The following is a 14,083-nucleotide window of genomic DNA, read 5'->3' as shown; positions in this document are numbered from 1 at the left end:
TTTAAATGTCGTGGTTTTAGAATTAGTTTTTTTTTTATTTAAAAAAAAAATTATTTTTACGTGGATAAAGAAAAATGTAAGTTAACTGAAAACAAAAGCGAAGGGTTTTAAATTTACGAAAAAAATTTGAAATTATTTATTATTCTATTGACACTTTTTGTTATTTTTAGGGTAGGGGGAGAAGGGGAGGGAGAAGGAAGGGTTACGTACGATATCGCAAACGAATTCACGTGGAATTAAATAAAATAATTTTTTTTTCTTATTTAAACACGTTCCTTCCTACGACGTTTGTGTGGGTTTGTCGACACGGACGGTCGTTTGTCGCACACCCGTCGTCGCCTACTTGTCCGTTATTATAATATGATCGGATAATTTCCCCCCCCTCCCTTTCCCCAACGAATGCGGTGGAAAAATTTTTTTTTATAAAGAAAAATCGTTAGCGATCGATATTACATCCGGTTGAGAAAAATAACGTGTCGTCGTGGAATTAAATAATTAAATTTATTCATTTCCTCTTTTCCCTCCCCCCCCCCTCGATAACGGAATAGTTTTTAAATTATAAACAATATTATAATCGTCAATTTAAATAATTCGTTATGATAATAATAATGATGATTTTTTAAACAAAATTTTCACTTTTCCGATGTAAATAAAAAAAAAAAGAAAAAAAATTTCTTAGAAATTTACGTCATTTGAAAAAAAACCAACACAAAAAAAAGAAAAGTCGATTTGACATAACCTAACCTGGTTAGATAATTATTCAAAAGGTTAATCAAAATAATAATAATAATAATAATAATAAACAAAGGAAAATGAATTCCTTTGAGAAAACTAAAAAAAAAAAAAAAAAAATTAAAATCGTTTATGTCGAATCGAATTAATAATTTAAAAAAAAAAAATTTATCATTATCATTATTATTATTTTTGTTTTTTGTTTTTTTTTTTTTTTTTCAGGTATCCTGAATCGAGGTTAGCAAAATTGTTCAATGGTAATATTCCAATCGTTTTAGATTCACTCAAACAACATTATTTCATAGATCGAGACGGTGGAATGTTCAGGCACATATTAAATTTCATGAGAAATTCAAGGCTTCTCATTCCGGAAAATTTTCAGGATTTAGACTTATTAATAGAAGAAGCGAGATATTTTGATATAACACGTAAGAAAATTTAAATATCATTTCCGGTTTTTCTTTTTTTTTTCGTGTCGCCATATCGACAAAACTTTTAATGCGACGATAATTTATACGTGTTTTACACGGCGTGCGTTACTACGTGTTTCCGCCCTCTTTAAAAAATTTTTCCTTTTTTCCTTTGTTAAAAAAAAATTACTTTTCTATCATTATTATTATTATTATTACAAAAAGGAACGGATGGACTTGGTTTTTCTTTTTTTAACTCATTATTATTATTATTAAAAACACTGTTATAACGCCGCTTTTCTTAATAGACGATAGGAGGGGAAAGGGGGCGGTAACGCCCAATCATTATTATTTACCAAGGAGAAGAACGATTTAAAAGTGGAGGAAAGGTAGGAGGAGAGGGGGGAAGTATAATTTTTGTGTTTGTTTATGCCCCGAAGAAAAATTTAAAAAAAAAAAAAACATCCAAGGCTCGAAGACAGATAATTTCAAATAAAATTATAATCAGACTCCCACAAGGCCGTGAAATGTTAACTAAGGTGTGTGTGCGTGTGTGCGTGAGTGCGTGTAAACCTCGAGGCGAAATATGGAAATAATAATGATAATGATAATGATAATAAATCGCGAAATAATCGATGAACAAGTTTTGAATTTGAATTTGATTTCCCGCGCAAAATGAAAAGACGACAGGAATTTTTTTTTTCTTTCTCGTTCCACGACTAAATGATTTTTCAAATGTATAAATTTTAAAAGAAAAATTTTAAATAGCCATCATAGCGTTAACAAAGTTGAAGGGGGATGGAGGTGGGGGAAGGGAGAGAAAGGGGAGTAGGTGAGGGGGTTCAGGGCCTAAAAGACTTGATTGGAACTGGAAACGTGTAAAGTTTATTTCCCTGAGGTTATTTGATGACGCGCATGCTCCTTTCACATTTTCAACTTCGTCCTTTTTTTTTGTTATACCCCCCAAAGCCTTCGATAACGATTTGCAGGAGCCTACTATAGAAGAATATATCACCCGAGGGGCGAATAAAGAGAATAAAATGGGGAGAAATGTTATATACGGCGGTTTGGAAGTCGAATCGAACGGGGTCAAAAGATCCGGTGATGAGAGGAGAAGAGGGGTAGAAAGAAAAAGACGTGGAAGGAAGGAGGAAGGAAGGAAGGAAGATAGTAGTAGTAGTAGATGACGACGTTAAACATCCATTAATTTTATTATTATTATTATTATTATTTTTAGCAATGTGTCGTCAATTAGAACAATTGAAAAAAGAAAGATTAAAAAGGGAAAAGGAAGGAAAAGACGCATCCCCCGTTTCCCATCATCATCATCATCATCAGCAGCAGCAGCCTTTTCAAATAACTCAGGGAAATCATTGCATAGGCAATAGCAAAAGTGTTAAACTGTCCAACAGCAACGATTCTCCGAGGAGCGTAGACGGTAACAGAACGACACCACATCAGCAACATGGAACGGATAGTTTCGAATGCGTTGCATTACACATAAGTCCAGATCTCGGTGAAAGGATAATGTTATCGGGAGATCGTTCCCTTTTGGATGAAGTTTTCCCGGAAGCAAATCAAGGATTGATTGATTCTCGTTCGGGTGTCGCATGGAATCAACACGATACGAGACACGTGATTAGATTTCCGTTAAACGGTTATTGCAAGCTTAATTCCGTTCAAGCCATCACGAGATTGTTAAACGCGGGTTTTAACGTTGCCGCGAGTAATGGCGGAGGGGTCGAAGGTCAACAGTTTTCCGAATATTTATTCGTACGTAAAGTTTATCCGATGTGACTGTGTTCAGAATATTTTTGATTTGATTTTTTTAAATTGCAAAATCCACCGGTTTACCTTTACGCCATTTTGAATTTTGCCAAACGTCGTCGCCGAAGGATAATTTAATTCGTACCCAGAGGCTATCATCCATTTCTCAAAAGGGATCTTCGAGACTCGATTCAAAACGCCCACCACCATTTTTATTTTTTCTTTTTTTCTTTCTTTTCCTTTTTATTTTTTTTATTAAACAAAAGAGAAAAAAAAAAAAAATTGTAATTTTATGGCCATGATCTCAAAGTCTAGAATTTTTTTTTTTTTTTTGTTATACTCAAAGAGGGCTGTGACCTTCCTCTCATGCACATTTTTTTTTTTTTTTTGCAGCGAAAAAGGAATTTTTCTAAATACACGACAACACGATTTTTTTTTTTTTTTTTTTTTCGAAAATTTTTCACGTGCATACAACGTAATTATGTTATTATTATCATTATCGAAAACCTTTTTCGTCATTTTTTTTATTTTTTATTTTCTTATCATTGTAAATATTATGTAAATATGTAAAAGTATATAAATATACGACCACTTATAATAATAATAATAATAATAATAATTTTATTAAATAAATAATTTGTTTTTATTAAATTTGTTTTTATTTATTTATTTATTTACATGACGAAATATAATAATAATGATTGAAATTATTTTTGTGGTCGTTGGTATTGTTAAAAAAATTTTGTTTTTTATTGTGGGAGGGGGAGGTAGGGGGAGAGAGGAGGGAAAGTAGAATGAATGGGATTTGAGCGCGAAATACATTTTAAGTTTTTAATGCGTGATGCTACTGACACGACAAAAACCCGCCGAAAAAAAATCATTTAAAAAAATTTTTACCGTTTTTTTTTTTTTTTTTCGGAAAATTCGATTGTTGTTTGTTTGTTTGTTTGTTTACCGTCGTTGTTGTTGAATTTTGTTCGGTAAAAAAAAAAAAGGAAAAAAAGGGAAAAAATTAATGATGAAATCGAAATAAATTAAAAACCGCCTCAAGATTTATTATTATTATTATTATTATTTTGATTTCGTTTCGTTCCTTTCGTACGCACAATACTAGACTAGATGGTTGTTTCGTTTCCTCGAAGGTTTTTCTCTTTTCCACCCTAACATCCTAAATACCTTCCGGGGCATACTCCCAATTGGTTCTAAGCTTAGTAGATATTGACTGGTTGGTCACCATGACTACATACCTTTTGGCTGTTGTAACTCAAGGTTATATAGTCCCTTATTTTTTTTTTTTTTTTTTTAATTCTTATTTTTATCAACTATTTTGTACCTTATAGCAATATTTTTTTCGATTTTTAAAAATTCATTTAAAACTAAATTTTTATAAGAAATTTTCTTTTTATTTTAAATTTACGTTTCGAAAAGAAAAAGAAAAAGAAAATTTCATTTTGTATAATCGATTTAATAATATCACGAAACATCGTTAAATTTATTTTACGGTGTAAAGTTTTTAGTAAAAAACACCGGAAATGACCGAATTTAAGCGTTTTTCAGGTGAATAAGCACGTGTTATATAGTAAAAGTGATACGACGACACGTTCGTTCGTTCGATGTAACTTTTCCCTCCTTTTCGAACGTTTGAAAAAAAGTAATAATAATGATAATAATAAATGGATTATTTTTTATTTGAAATAAAAGAAAAACTTACATATATTAACGTTCGCATTTTGACTTATTAATAATTACGATGATGATGATGATAATAATAATAATAATAGGTTAAAGTTTTAATTAAAAATTAAATTTTTTATTGACCGCCTGAAAATTTTCAACATATGCAAACTGCAATACAGGCAAATACTCAATGTTGCCTACGCGTTTATCAATGTTTACGTAAACGGCAAACGTCGTAAACATTATTATTATTTCAAAATGCGACGCTTATGTTTGCATAACGAAAAAATTGGAGAGAGAGAGAGAGAGAGAAAAAAAAGCAGAAAATTTTTTTTTCCGTAGGTTTTTTAAATTTTTTTTTTTTTTTGGACTATCGGAAAATATTTTGGATTAAATTAAAAAACATTCTACATCGATATTGAAATCGAATTTTTTTCGGGGAGAAGGATAGAAGGTAAGTGAGGGTGGGGGGGTCCTGAAACGGAATTAAAATAATAAAGTGTGTGTGTGTGTGTGCGAGTGCGAGTGTGCGTTTACCTTTGAATGTTTTTTTTTTTTTTTTAATGTCAAAATCCTTATTTAATTTTTCCTGTCGAATTTAACAAAACAAAATTAAAAAAAAAAAAAAAAAAAAAAAAAAACTTTCACACTCTTTTTCCCTTTCTCTCCCCCCTATCTCTCCCTCTCTTTCCCCCCCCCCTCTCTCTCTCTTTCTCTCTTTCCTTTCATCTTTTTCTCTTTTTAAAAATCTTTTCTGTCAAATTTTTAATTTGAAAACTTTTTTTTTTTTTTTTCTCTCTCCATTTTTTCTTCCTTTCTTTCTTTCTTTTTTTTTACATTAAAAAAAAAAAAAAAAAAAATGAGGGGAAAATATAAATCAACGTTAATAATAATAATAATAATAATAATAAAATTTATAATCCGTTCGGTTTGAATTTTGATTAAGTAAAAAATTAATTTTATTTTTCAAATTGAAATTTGTTGTTACAAAAACGTTTTAATTTTTTTATTTATTTTTTTTTTTTTGAGGGGGGGAGTGAGTGAGGGAGGTGGGAGGGAGGGAAGAGGGGAGGGAAACTTTTGCACGTAATTAAAAAAAAATATTTAAATTTAATCCGCGATTTGTTTTTACGACAAATTTTTTATTTTATCAGATACATGAGAAAATTTTATTATTTTTTATTTTCCACTCGATATTCATTTATTTATATGTATAAATTCGGTATTTAAAATTTTACGGTTCATAAAGTTAGTTCGAACGTCAGAGATTTCAGTAAAGATAATTTCAAATTCAAAACTTCCCGATTTGCCGGAGGAAAATTGAACAGTATGGAAAGGATTTTCCTAACCGAGGTACACTAAGCATTACTACGTCTTTAGGCCCTAAAATTTTACCAGGTCTCTTTTTCGTATCGCAAAAAAACGCCCCAAGGTATCAGGGGGTATATACGTATATTTATATAAATATATACATCCGTCTTTGTCTTATACTTTTTCCGTCTTTCTCTTTCTTTTTTTTTTTTTTAATACCTTCGAGTCATTTTCTTCCCACCCCCCATCTCTCTTTCCCTTCTTCTCCTTTACCATCACCATCATCATCATCATAATCATAATCATCTTCATTTCTTTTTTTCTCCGTAATATTTTACTCTTTCTTCTTATATTATTATCATCACACTCGATCCCCTCCCTCCCTCCCTTCCTCCCCTCCGTACCATCCCGTTCATTCTACATTTCGCATTTTCCTTCCTTATTTTCTTCCTTTTGTTTATAAAAAAAAAAAAATTTTTTATTTTCCTTACTTTTTCTCTTTCTTCTTCTTCTTTTTCGCCTTGTAAATTTTTTAATTTTTTATTCTTCTTCCTTTTTTCTTCTTTCTAAAGAAGGTACACACACGCAAATATGTTTAATTTTATTTTTTAATTTTTTTTTCTTCGAGATTCATCTTATTTAGAACAAAAAAAAGAAAAGAAAAGAAAGAAAATTTGAAAAATCACTTCAAGCTAATAAAAAAAAAGATTTAAATTAATATAGAGACTTTAAAACAAACAAAAGGGTTATAAAAAAATAAGAGCTGTCAGATGATCTTGTTAAAAAGGAAGGAAAAAAAAGGAAAAAAAGGAAAAAAAGGAAAAAAGGAAAAAGGAAGAAAAAAAGTTTCCCTTTCTATCTCCATTCATTTCGATGGTAACTTGATCATGATGAAAGGAAAATGGATTCTTCATTCTTTTATTATTAGAAATTAACAACAACAACAACAACAAAAAAAAAGTTTTGTTCTTTCTTTCTGTTTTTTTTTTGTTCTTTTTTGTTTTATTTTTTAGATTTTTTTGTTGTTCTTCTTCGTCTTCTTTTCTTCTTTCCTTCTTTCCTTTTTTTTTTTTTTTTTTTGATTATTTCTGAACTGACATTGTAATTTTTTTTACTCTTTTTCTTCCTTACAATTATTATTATTTTCACTCATAATGACGACGAATTGTTTTAATATTTGTCGGAGATTTTTCAACATTTATTCCAGGTACCTTATTTAATTCTAATTATAATTATTATTATTGACATTGATTTTTTTTTTTTAGTTAGCCCAGGAGAAGTACATTTCGTATTTACCTCCCCGCCTGGTAGCAGGAAGATTGTGGGACTCAACCGAAGTCACTACCCAACTAAAACTCCTGGATGTGCTTTCCTGCGCTTTTTTTTTACCGGGAAGGAGGGGTAGTTGCAGGAGTATGACCCGCATTTCAGCCTCAACCCCCCCCTCAAAGCAAAGGAATCATCAGATCCGCACTCGCGAGGGTGGGAGCGGATCCCCCATTGGCATAGCCGTTGCAGAGATCCGCTCCACCTGATTGAGATTCTTTTCTTCCAACGACAATCTGGGAGACATTCCCGAGGTTTCACTTTACGCCACGCCACGCAGTCCAAGGCTGGAGGCATCCACCCCCACCGCTTGAGAACCACCCAGCGAAAACGTAATCAATCAAGGTCTCGAGCCCGGAGAGGATCTCCCAACCAGAGCCCAACGACGCCGCCGTGGCGGAAGAGATCGTGAGGTCAATTACCGACTCGCCATTGACCCTCACGCAGGTTTTAGCACCCCTCGAATTGTGAATTATGAAGTCCACCCACTAAGTCAACAACCACCCCCTTGCATTAGTAGCGCGTCTCGACCATGCTTACCGTTGAAATGTCCGCTGATGAGAACAGATGTCGTTCACCCTTTTTGAGCAAGCCGACCTCACGCGACATGGCTCGCAAGAGGGTTTCAAAATCTTTTATCGGGCGGGTGATTGACGCGTTCACCGACATCAGCAACGCGTCCACCCAGCCCGCCAGAACGAAGCCATCCCCTTGGACAGCACCCTGGCTCTCGGGCTATTTTTTTTTTGTTGACCCAGGAGAAATGCGGTTACGTACTAACCTTTTCTTTTTAGGGAGAGAGTGTGGGGCTCGGTATGGGTTTAAAGAAAGCCTGACCGGGAACCCATACCCACTAAAACTCCTGGGAATGTCGCAATAGCGTGGCTTATATGAAGAGGGGGGGAGACGCTAGTGAGAACATACATTTCAGTCTCCCCTCTCCGGTAAGCCAGAACGTTACCGTTCAACACGATTCACTTATGGGGGAGATCCGAACTAATCTTCGTTCCGTCTTCACCTCGAAGATGAGAACGCATTTCCCAGGACGTTCGGCAGTCCCTTTCGGAAGTGTCCTCCGGCCCTTCGTTGTGGGGGATGGAAAGCTCGCCTCCTTCCAGAGAATGCGGCCGGGAGGGAGGATTTAGACTAAAACTTTGTCACCTGAATAAAGGGTATATTAAAGAAGAAAGTGAAGACGCTCGTTGACCGAATTCTCTTTTAACGGGTAACAAGGACTAAACGAGGGGCAAGACAGATAGAGGACACCGACCGGGACCGCCGATCTCCTGGAAATTAGAAAGAAGATTGACCGACGCGAAGCTTTCGTTCGTTGTTTTGATGAATACAAAAATCTACAACCGGAAAATTAATTAATTTTTGTTTTTACTACGATTACAGGGCTCACCAGTTGCTGCCGTTTGCGTCGATGCACCCAGACGACTCCTGGTATCCGGACACGAAGATTCCTCGTGCGTTTTGTACGACATTCGCGGGGGTAGAAACGTTCAATGTTTCAAACCTCATTCGTCAGACATAAGATCGATAAGGTTTTCACCGAGCGCTTATTACCTACTGACCGGAGGATACGATAACAAACTCGCCTTGAAGGATTTACAAGGAAGGTATTATTATTAATAACGTCGTGACAATAATGATGAACGATGACGTCATTAATCGGTTTGTTTTTTTTGTCTCCAGGGGATGCCACTTCCACCAGTGTCGTCGTCGCTCATCACCAAGACAAAGTTATTTCCGGAAGGTGGCATCCGACAGAATTTTCATTTTTGAGCACAAGCGCCGACAAGACGTGTACTCTGTGTGGGCTTTACTCTCACCATTTGAAACCACCGTAAAACACCGAGCGTTAGGATTTCGCGAATATGAAATAATGTTTTCTCTCTCTCTCTCTCTCCTCACGTGAGCTCTCTTAAATTTGTAAATATTATTATTATTATCATCATTCTCAGGCTGTTGTACTCACCGTCATAGTATTTCCAGAACTTGAAAGTAATTTTAAAAAGAAAAGAGCATCGTAATATCATAATCACCATCTAGTCAGAAATTTCTAGAAATAATTTTCTTATTATCGGAAAAGTGTCATCGCCACTAACCGAACGAACGCTTTTACCGCTTTTCGGCAATAAAATATAAATGAAAGACGAAGAATTGGAGGAAATCGTTAGCTAGAGCATGAAAAAGAGAAAAAGGTCGGAAAAACCGGGAGGGAAAAAAAAACGGGAACGTGTTCGTATTTATATACATAAATTTGTAAATTTTTTCGTTAGGTTGTCACACGGATCGAACGCCAGAACGCATCGAACGTCGTCGCGCGCGGAATCCAAAAGTTTTTCTATTTTATTTTTTATGTTTCGTTTTCAGCAGTTATTATCACAAAAAAAAATGAGGTAGTGGCAGGGGAGTAGTGGGGGCCGGGAGTTAGTGGCGTGCTCCTGTAATCCAGCTACTTGGAGGCCGGGTGCAGCAGATGACTCTGATCGTGTAATTCGGATCCTACTTGTTGCTCATTGTTTAAAACGGTCGGCGGGAGCACCTCGGGGTCCCACCTAGTGTTTTCGTCGGCCAACAGGGTAATTAGAGATCATTTTTCTCATTCAAGAATCATAACATATAATTTGTCGGTAGGATAGGATATTATTTGTAGGTAGTCCCTTAGGGCACCAAGGAACCATAAAACATACTGGCAAAAACAGTGAAAAAAAAAAAAAATCCTTACCAATGAATATGGATAAATCAAGAACTCCTGCTATATCCTTTATTAATGAAGACAAAATCTGCGTAGGCAAAAAAAAAACCTGGACATTTAAAGGATTTGTTACTTTAGGAAAAAGAACAATGAACGACGGGAAAAATACTATTATAACATATTTTGCTATATTTTTAGTGTGAAATTCTATTTTAATTTTATTTGAAGGTAGAAATAGCTCGGGGGTTCTCCGTGCGGGTCGCCGGTTGTTAGGGGTACGCCCTTTCGTTGGGGAACCGAAACTGGTAGGATGGGGGGAACCTCCGCGTGCCAGCCGGGAACGAACGGCTCCGCCAGTAGCTCTCGGTAGGCATGGGGAAGTTTCTCCAAATTAATTTAAACAGGTGCAGGGGGCTCAGGACCTTTTGCTAAACTTGATAGGGACGTGGAGCATCGAAGTCGCGATGATCTTGGAGCCTTACGTCTTTCCGTCAGGGGGAGGGGGTCGTCGCGCCGGTACTCGGTTCGCATCCGAGGTCGGCGTGGCCGCGATACTATTCTCGAGCTCGGTCAAAACGCCGAGGCCTCGAGAGCTGTCCCGGGGAGAGGGTTTCGTTCTGGTGGGATGGGGAGACACGGTACTGGCGTCGGTTTACGCGTCGAGCGCAAGCGGCCGAAATACTGGTGGACGGACGAGATAGGGTCGGTTCGGGGATAGGAAACGGGAACTCCTCCGCCGTGGAGGACATTACAAAGAAATCGTGACCAACGCAATTTTGCGTTTTTACTCGATGGTAAGTAGGTAGAACGCGGATGAAACAACAGAAAATTTTTATAAACTTTTTACATTTGTCTTTACTAATTGTTATTATTTTTTTTTTCTTTCATTTAGGAAAGGACCAGTAAAGACGAGCCGGTACATTCAGTAGTGACAGTATCAGACAGCGAAACAAGATGATGTCTACCTTTTGGAGAGGAGAGAGAGGTGACAAAAACGTTTCTGTTATATTTTCAAATAATTTAAATAATGGCTACGATTTCGTTTTGGAAAAAAGTACGAAAAAGCGAGAAGGCAAGAAGGGGAGAGGGAGGAAGGGAGGGAGGGAAAGGCGAGAAAGAGGAATAATTAGAAAAAATCAGGTTCGGTTGTTTGTCGTCATAGAAGGGACCTCGTTTTAAACCTGTAATTAAATTTTGAGTGATGATTGAACGTTTGATTTATATTTGGCCACGTTTATATTATATACATATATATGTATAAAATATATGTATGTATATTTTTCTTAATCGTGACACATAAACTACTAAATTTGCCACAAACGATTATTAAGTTTTCCGTTTTTTTTTTTCAAATTTATAATGATAATAATAATAATAATAATAATATAGTAATATATGTATTTATTCTCTCAAATATATTATTTAAAAAAAAAATAAAATTTGTTTTTTTTTTTTCCCACCATGCATGTTTGGTTATATCATTCATTTATTCCCATAAAATAAAAACTTAGAAGAAATTTTTATACAAATTGGGTTATGCAACTGGCAATACGCAAAACCCGACAAATTGCATAACTCAAAAAAGTAAGGCGAACAGAAAAAATCGAAAAAATTCAAAAATCCTTAAAAATTGTGGTTATGCAACTGGCAATACGCGATAATACGACAAATTGCATAACTCACAAAAGTAAGGCGGACGAAAAAATATCAAGAAAAATGAGTGAAAAATTGGCTTCGAGTATCAGTAAAACATAATATTTAGGAGGTCTCAATTTTTCGATAGTTTCGCTTCGCTTCAACGCCTTGCATTTAGAGTATATGCAATTTTCAGTACAATTTTTAACCAATGGCGTGCTTTGTATACATAACGAGAAATTAATGGCGCTCGCCATTCTTACTCGTGATTGGTCAGAAAAAAAATCACATATTTTTCATGTTTAACTTATGTATTAATAGGAATAAAATTTAAATTATGAAATAACTATGTTTTAAAGCAAAATTGTGTATATGTATATATTAAATGTGACCAAGGATGGAGAAACGAATTTAAAATAAAAAAAAATAATAATAATAAGGATAATAAATAAATTTTATTTAATTTTTATTTATTTATTTATTTATTATTATTATTATTATGTAAAAATATTTATTCGTGGCCGTATTATAAAAGCATGTTCGGTTGTTCATCTCGTTGTGTGTTATGTTCGGTTCGTTCTTTATATTATAAGTCGCAAATTAATACTAAAATTAATTTACAGTTTATTTCTTGTGACGTGTTAAATGCTCAGCATAGACTTTTTCACAAAATAAAAGTAAAGGTTATTTTAACTCGCGAACAAACACTTAGAAACTATCACTAAACCAAAACTAAAATTAAAGAAACGGATAAGAATTCAATATAATAAACAAGTATCGAAAGAACGCGTGCAAAGCTGTGAAGCTTCCCTTTATAACCTCAATTTTTCATTAGTCAATTGTTTCGAATGTCCAACAATCTAAACGAGCAAATACTTGCAAATAAAACAAAAGAAAGAGTTTCTAGAAGCTTCGCTTCTAAAGAAGAACAATTTGAGTTCATCGTTAGTCTTTTGTTTATAAAAAAATTGAAAAATGTGAACATTGAGTGCGGGATCATAACAATATATATATATTTACAAGGCCAAAACTGTATTCTATTACTGGAACAGCTAATGTGCCAATGGAGTTTAACTTATTTCTTCCATTCAGTTCCGACTGTAATATGAGCCTCAATCTTTTAAAATATTCTTTCTTTAATCGAGGTTTAATTTCCTTGTTGGCTACCCCAAAATTTTCTTCAATCCCCAGATATTTGTATGTTGATCCAGGGTCCAGTTCTTCAATAAGTTCTTCTTCGGAGTCTTCTATATTTTCCTTCCGTTTTAACTTTCCACTGACAATATTAACTCTGGCACATTTTTCCAAACCAAATTTCAAGTTGATGTCAGAGGAAAAAGTTTGAACCGTCCTTAGCATTTTATTTAACTCCTCTTCATTTTTGCATAAATTTTTAAGTCATCCATACACAGCATATGGGTGATTTTCCTGCCTCCCGGTACCAACTCATATCCTTCAGTCGCAGGAGTATAACTCCCATTTCAGCCTCAACCTCAACCCTCTCTCAAAGCCGAAATCATCAGATCCGAACTCGCAAAGGTGAGAGCAGATTCCCCTCCGGCATAGGCTGTTGCAGAGATCTGCTCCACCCAATTGGGATACTCCCCTCAACCATGTGAGAGGCATTCCTGAGGTATCACTTTCGGTCCTGCCTCCCATAATTACACATGTACATATACATACATAATTTAATACAGTATTCATGTTAGAGTGAATTCATATTGTTATGTTCGGTTCGTTCTTTATATTATAAGTAACGAACAAGCACTTAAAACTATCACTATAACAAAATTAATATTAATGGATAAGAACTTAATACAGCTAGACTAAAATCAAATGAACACGTGCAAAGCTGTGTAGCTTCCCTATATTACTTCGGTCTTTTGCTACTCAATTGTTTCGAACGTTCAACAATGCAGACGAGCAAACACTTGCAAAAGAAAAAGTTTCTAGAAGCTTCGCTTCTAAAGAAGAACAATTTGAGTTCATCACCAGTCTTTTGTTTATAAAAAATTGAAAAATGTGAATATTGAGTACGGGATCATAACAATATTCAGATAAATGAGAAACATTTGATCTTTCAGAGACTATCCTACGATAATCCCAACAGTGAAAATTTCTTTCGTCTAATTGAAGATATTTTGTGCAAAGGTTTAATTCTTTGTTCCAATCAGGTTTGGGTAAATTGTCCAATATCCATATTCTATGATGCCAACTACCATAGGATTTTGGATTTACTCTCAGGCACTGTTCTGTCAATTGTAAATCTTTTTTCAATAGTTTTTGATAACTTTCCAAATCCTCGTCGTTTTTAAACGACAAAAATATTTCTCTTCTATAATTCCATAATGTTATTATATCCGGATTTCTTGTTAATAAATTACCGGTGAGATTTAAACCTTCTTCGAAGAACGTTTTTCTGAATGAATTTTTTAATGAATATTTGATTCATTATTTTTTTAAATTCTATTGCCTTTTTCTGTTTCTCTTGCCTTGCGATTTCTTTTTGTTCTTCTGTCGT

The 14,083-nt window shown here is 34.6% G+C and overlaps 2 protein-coding genes across 2 annotated transcripts; one reads left to right on the top strand and one right to left on the bottom strand.

The window, feature by feature from the left end:
- Nucleotides 1–1,051: 1,051 nt before the first annotated feature.
- Phum_PHUM537770 (BTB/POZ domain-containing protein KCTD1, putative) lies at nucleotides 1,052–3,211 on the top strand (the record flags this gene model as incomplete). The annotated part of the gene is made up of 4 exons (XM_002431578.1): nucleotides 1,052–1,160; nucleotides 2,531–2,537; nucleotides 2,573–2,924; nucleotides 3,038–3,211. 4 exons carry the CDS (start codon nucleotides 1,052–1,054, stop codon nucleotides 3,209–3,211), a joined length of 642 nt encoding a protein of 213 aa, XP_002431623.1.
- A 4,269-nt stretch (nucleotides 3,212–7,480) lies between these two features.
- On the bottom strand, nucleotides 7,481–7,892 carry Phum_PHUM537760 (uncharacterized protein; the record flags this gene model as incomplete). Its single annotated transcript, XM_002431577.1, has 2 exons — nucleotides 7,481–7,711; nucleotides 7,764–7,892. The coding sequence occupies 2 exons, from the start codon at nucleotides 7,890–7,892 to the stop codon at nucleotides 7,481–7,483; spliced, it is 360 nt and encodes a 119-aa protein (XP_002431622.1).
- Nucleotides 7,893–14,083: the final 6,191 nt, after the last annotated feature.

Source organism: Pediculus humanus, genomic scaffold, assembly GCF_000006295.1.
Source record: "Pediculus humanus corporis 1103172108290 genomic scaffold, whole genome shotgun sequence".
Classification (NCBI taxonomy): Eukaryota; Metazoa; Arthropoda; class Insecta; order Psocodea; family Pediculidae; genus Pediculus; species Pediculus humanus.
Note: the sequence above shows the minus strand (reverse complement) of the source record. Positions and strands in the feature narration are given on the sequence as shown.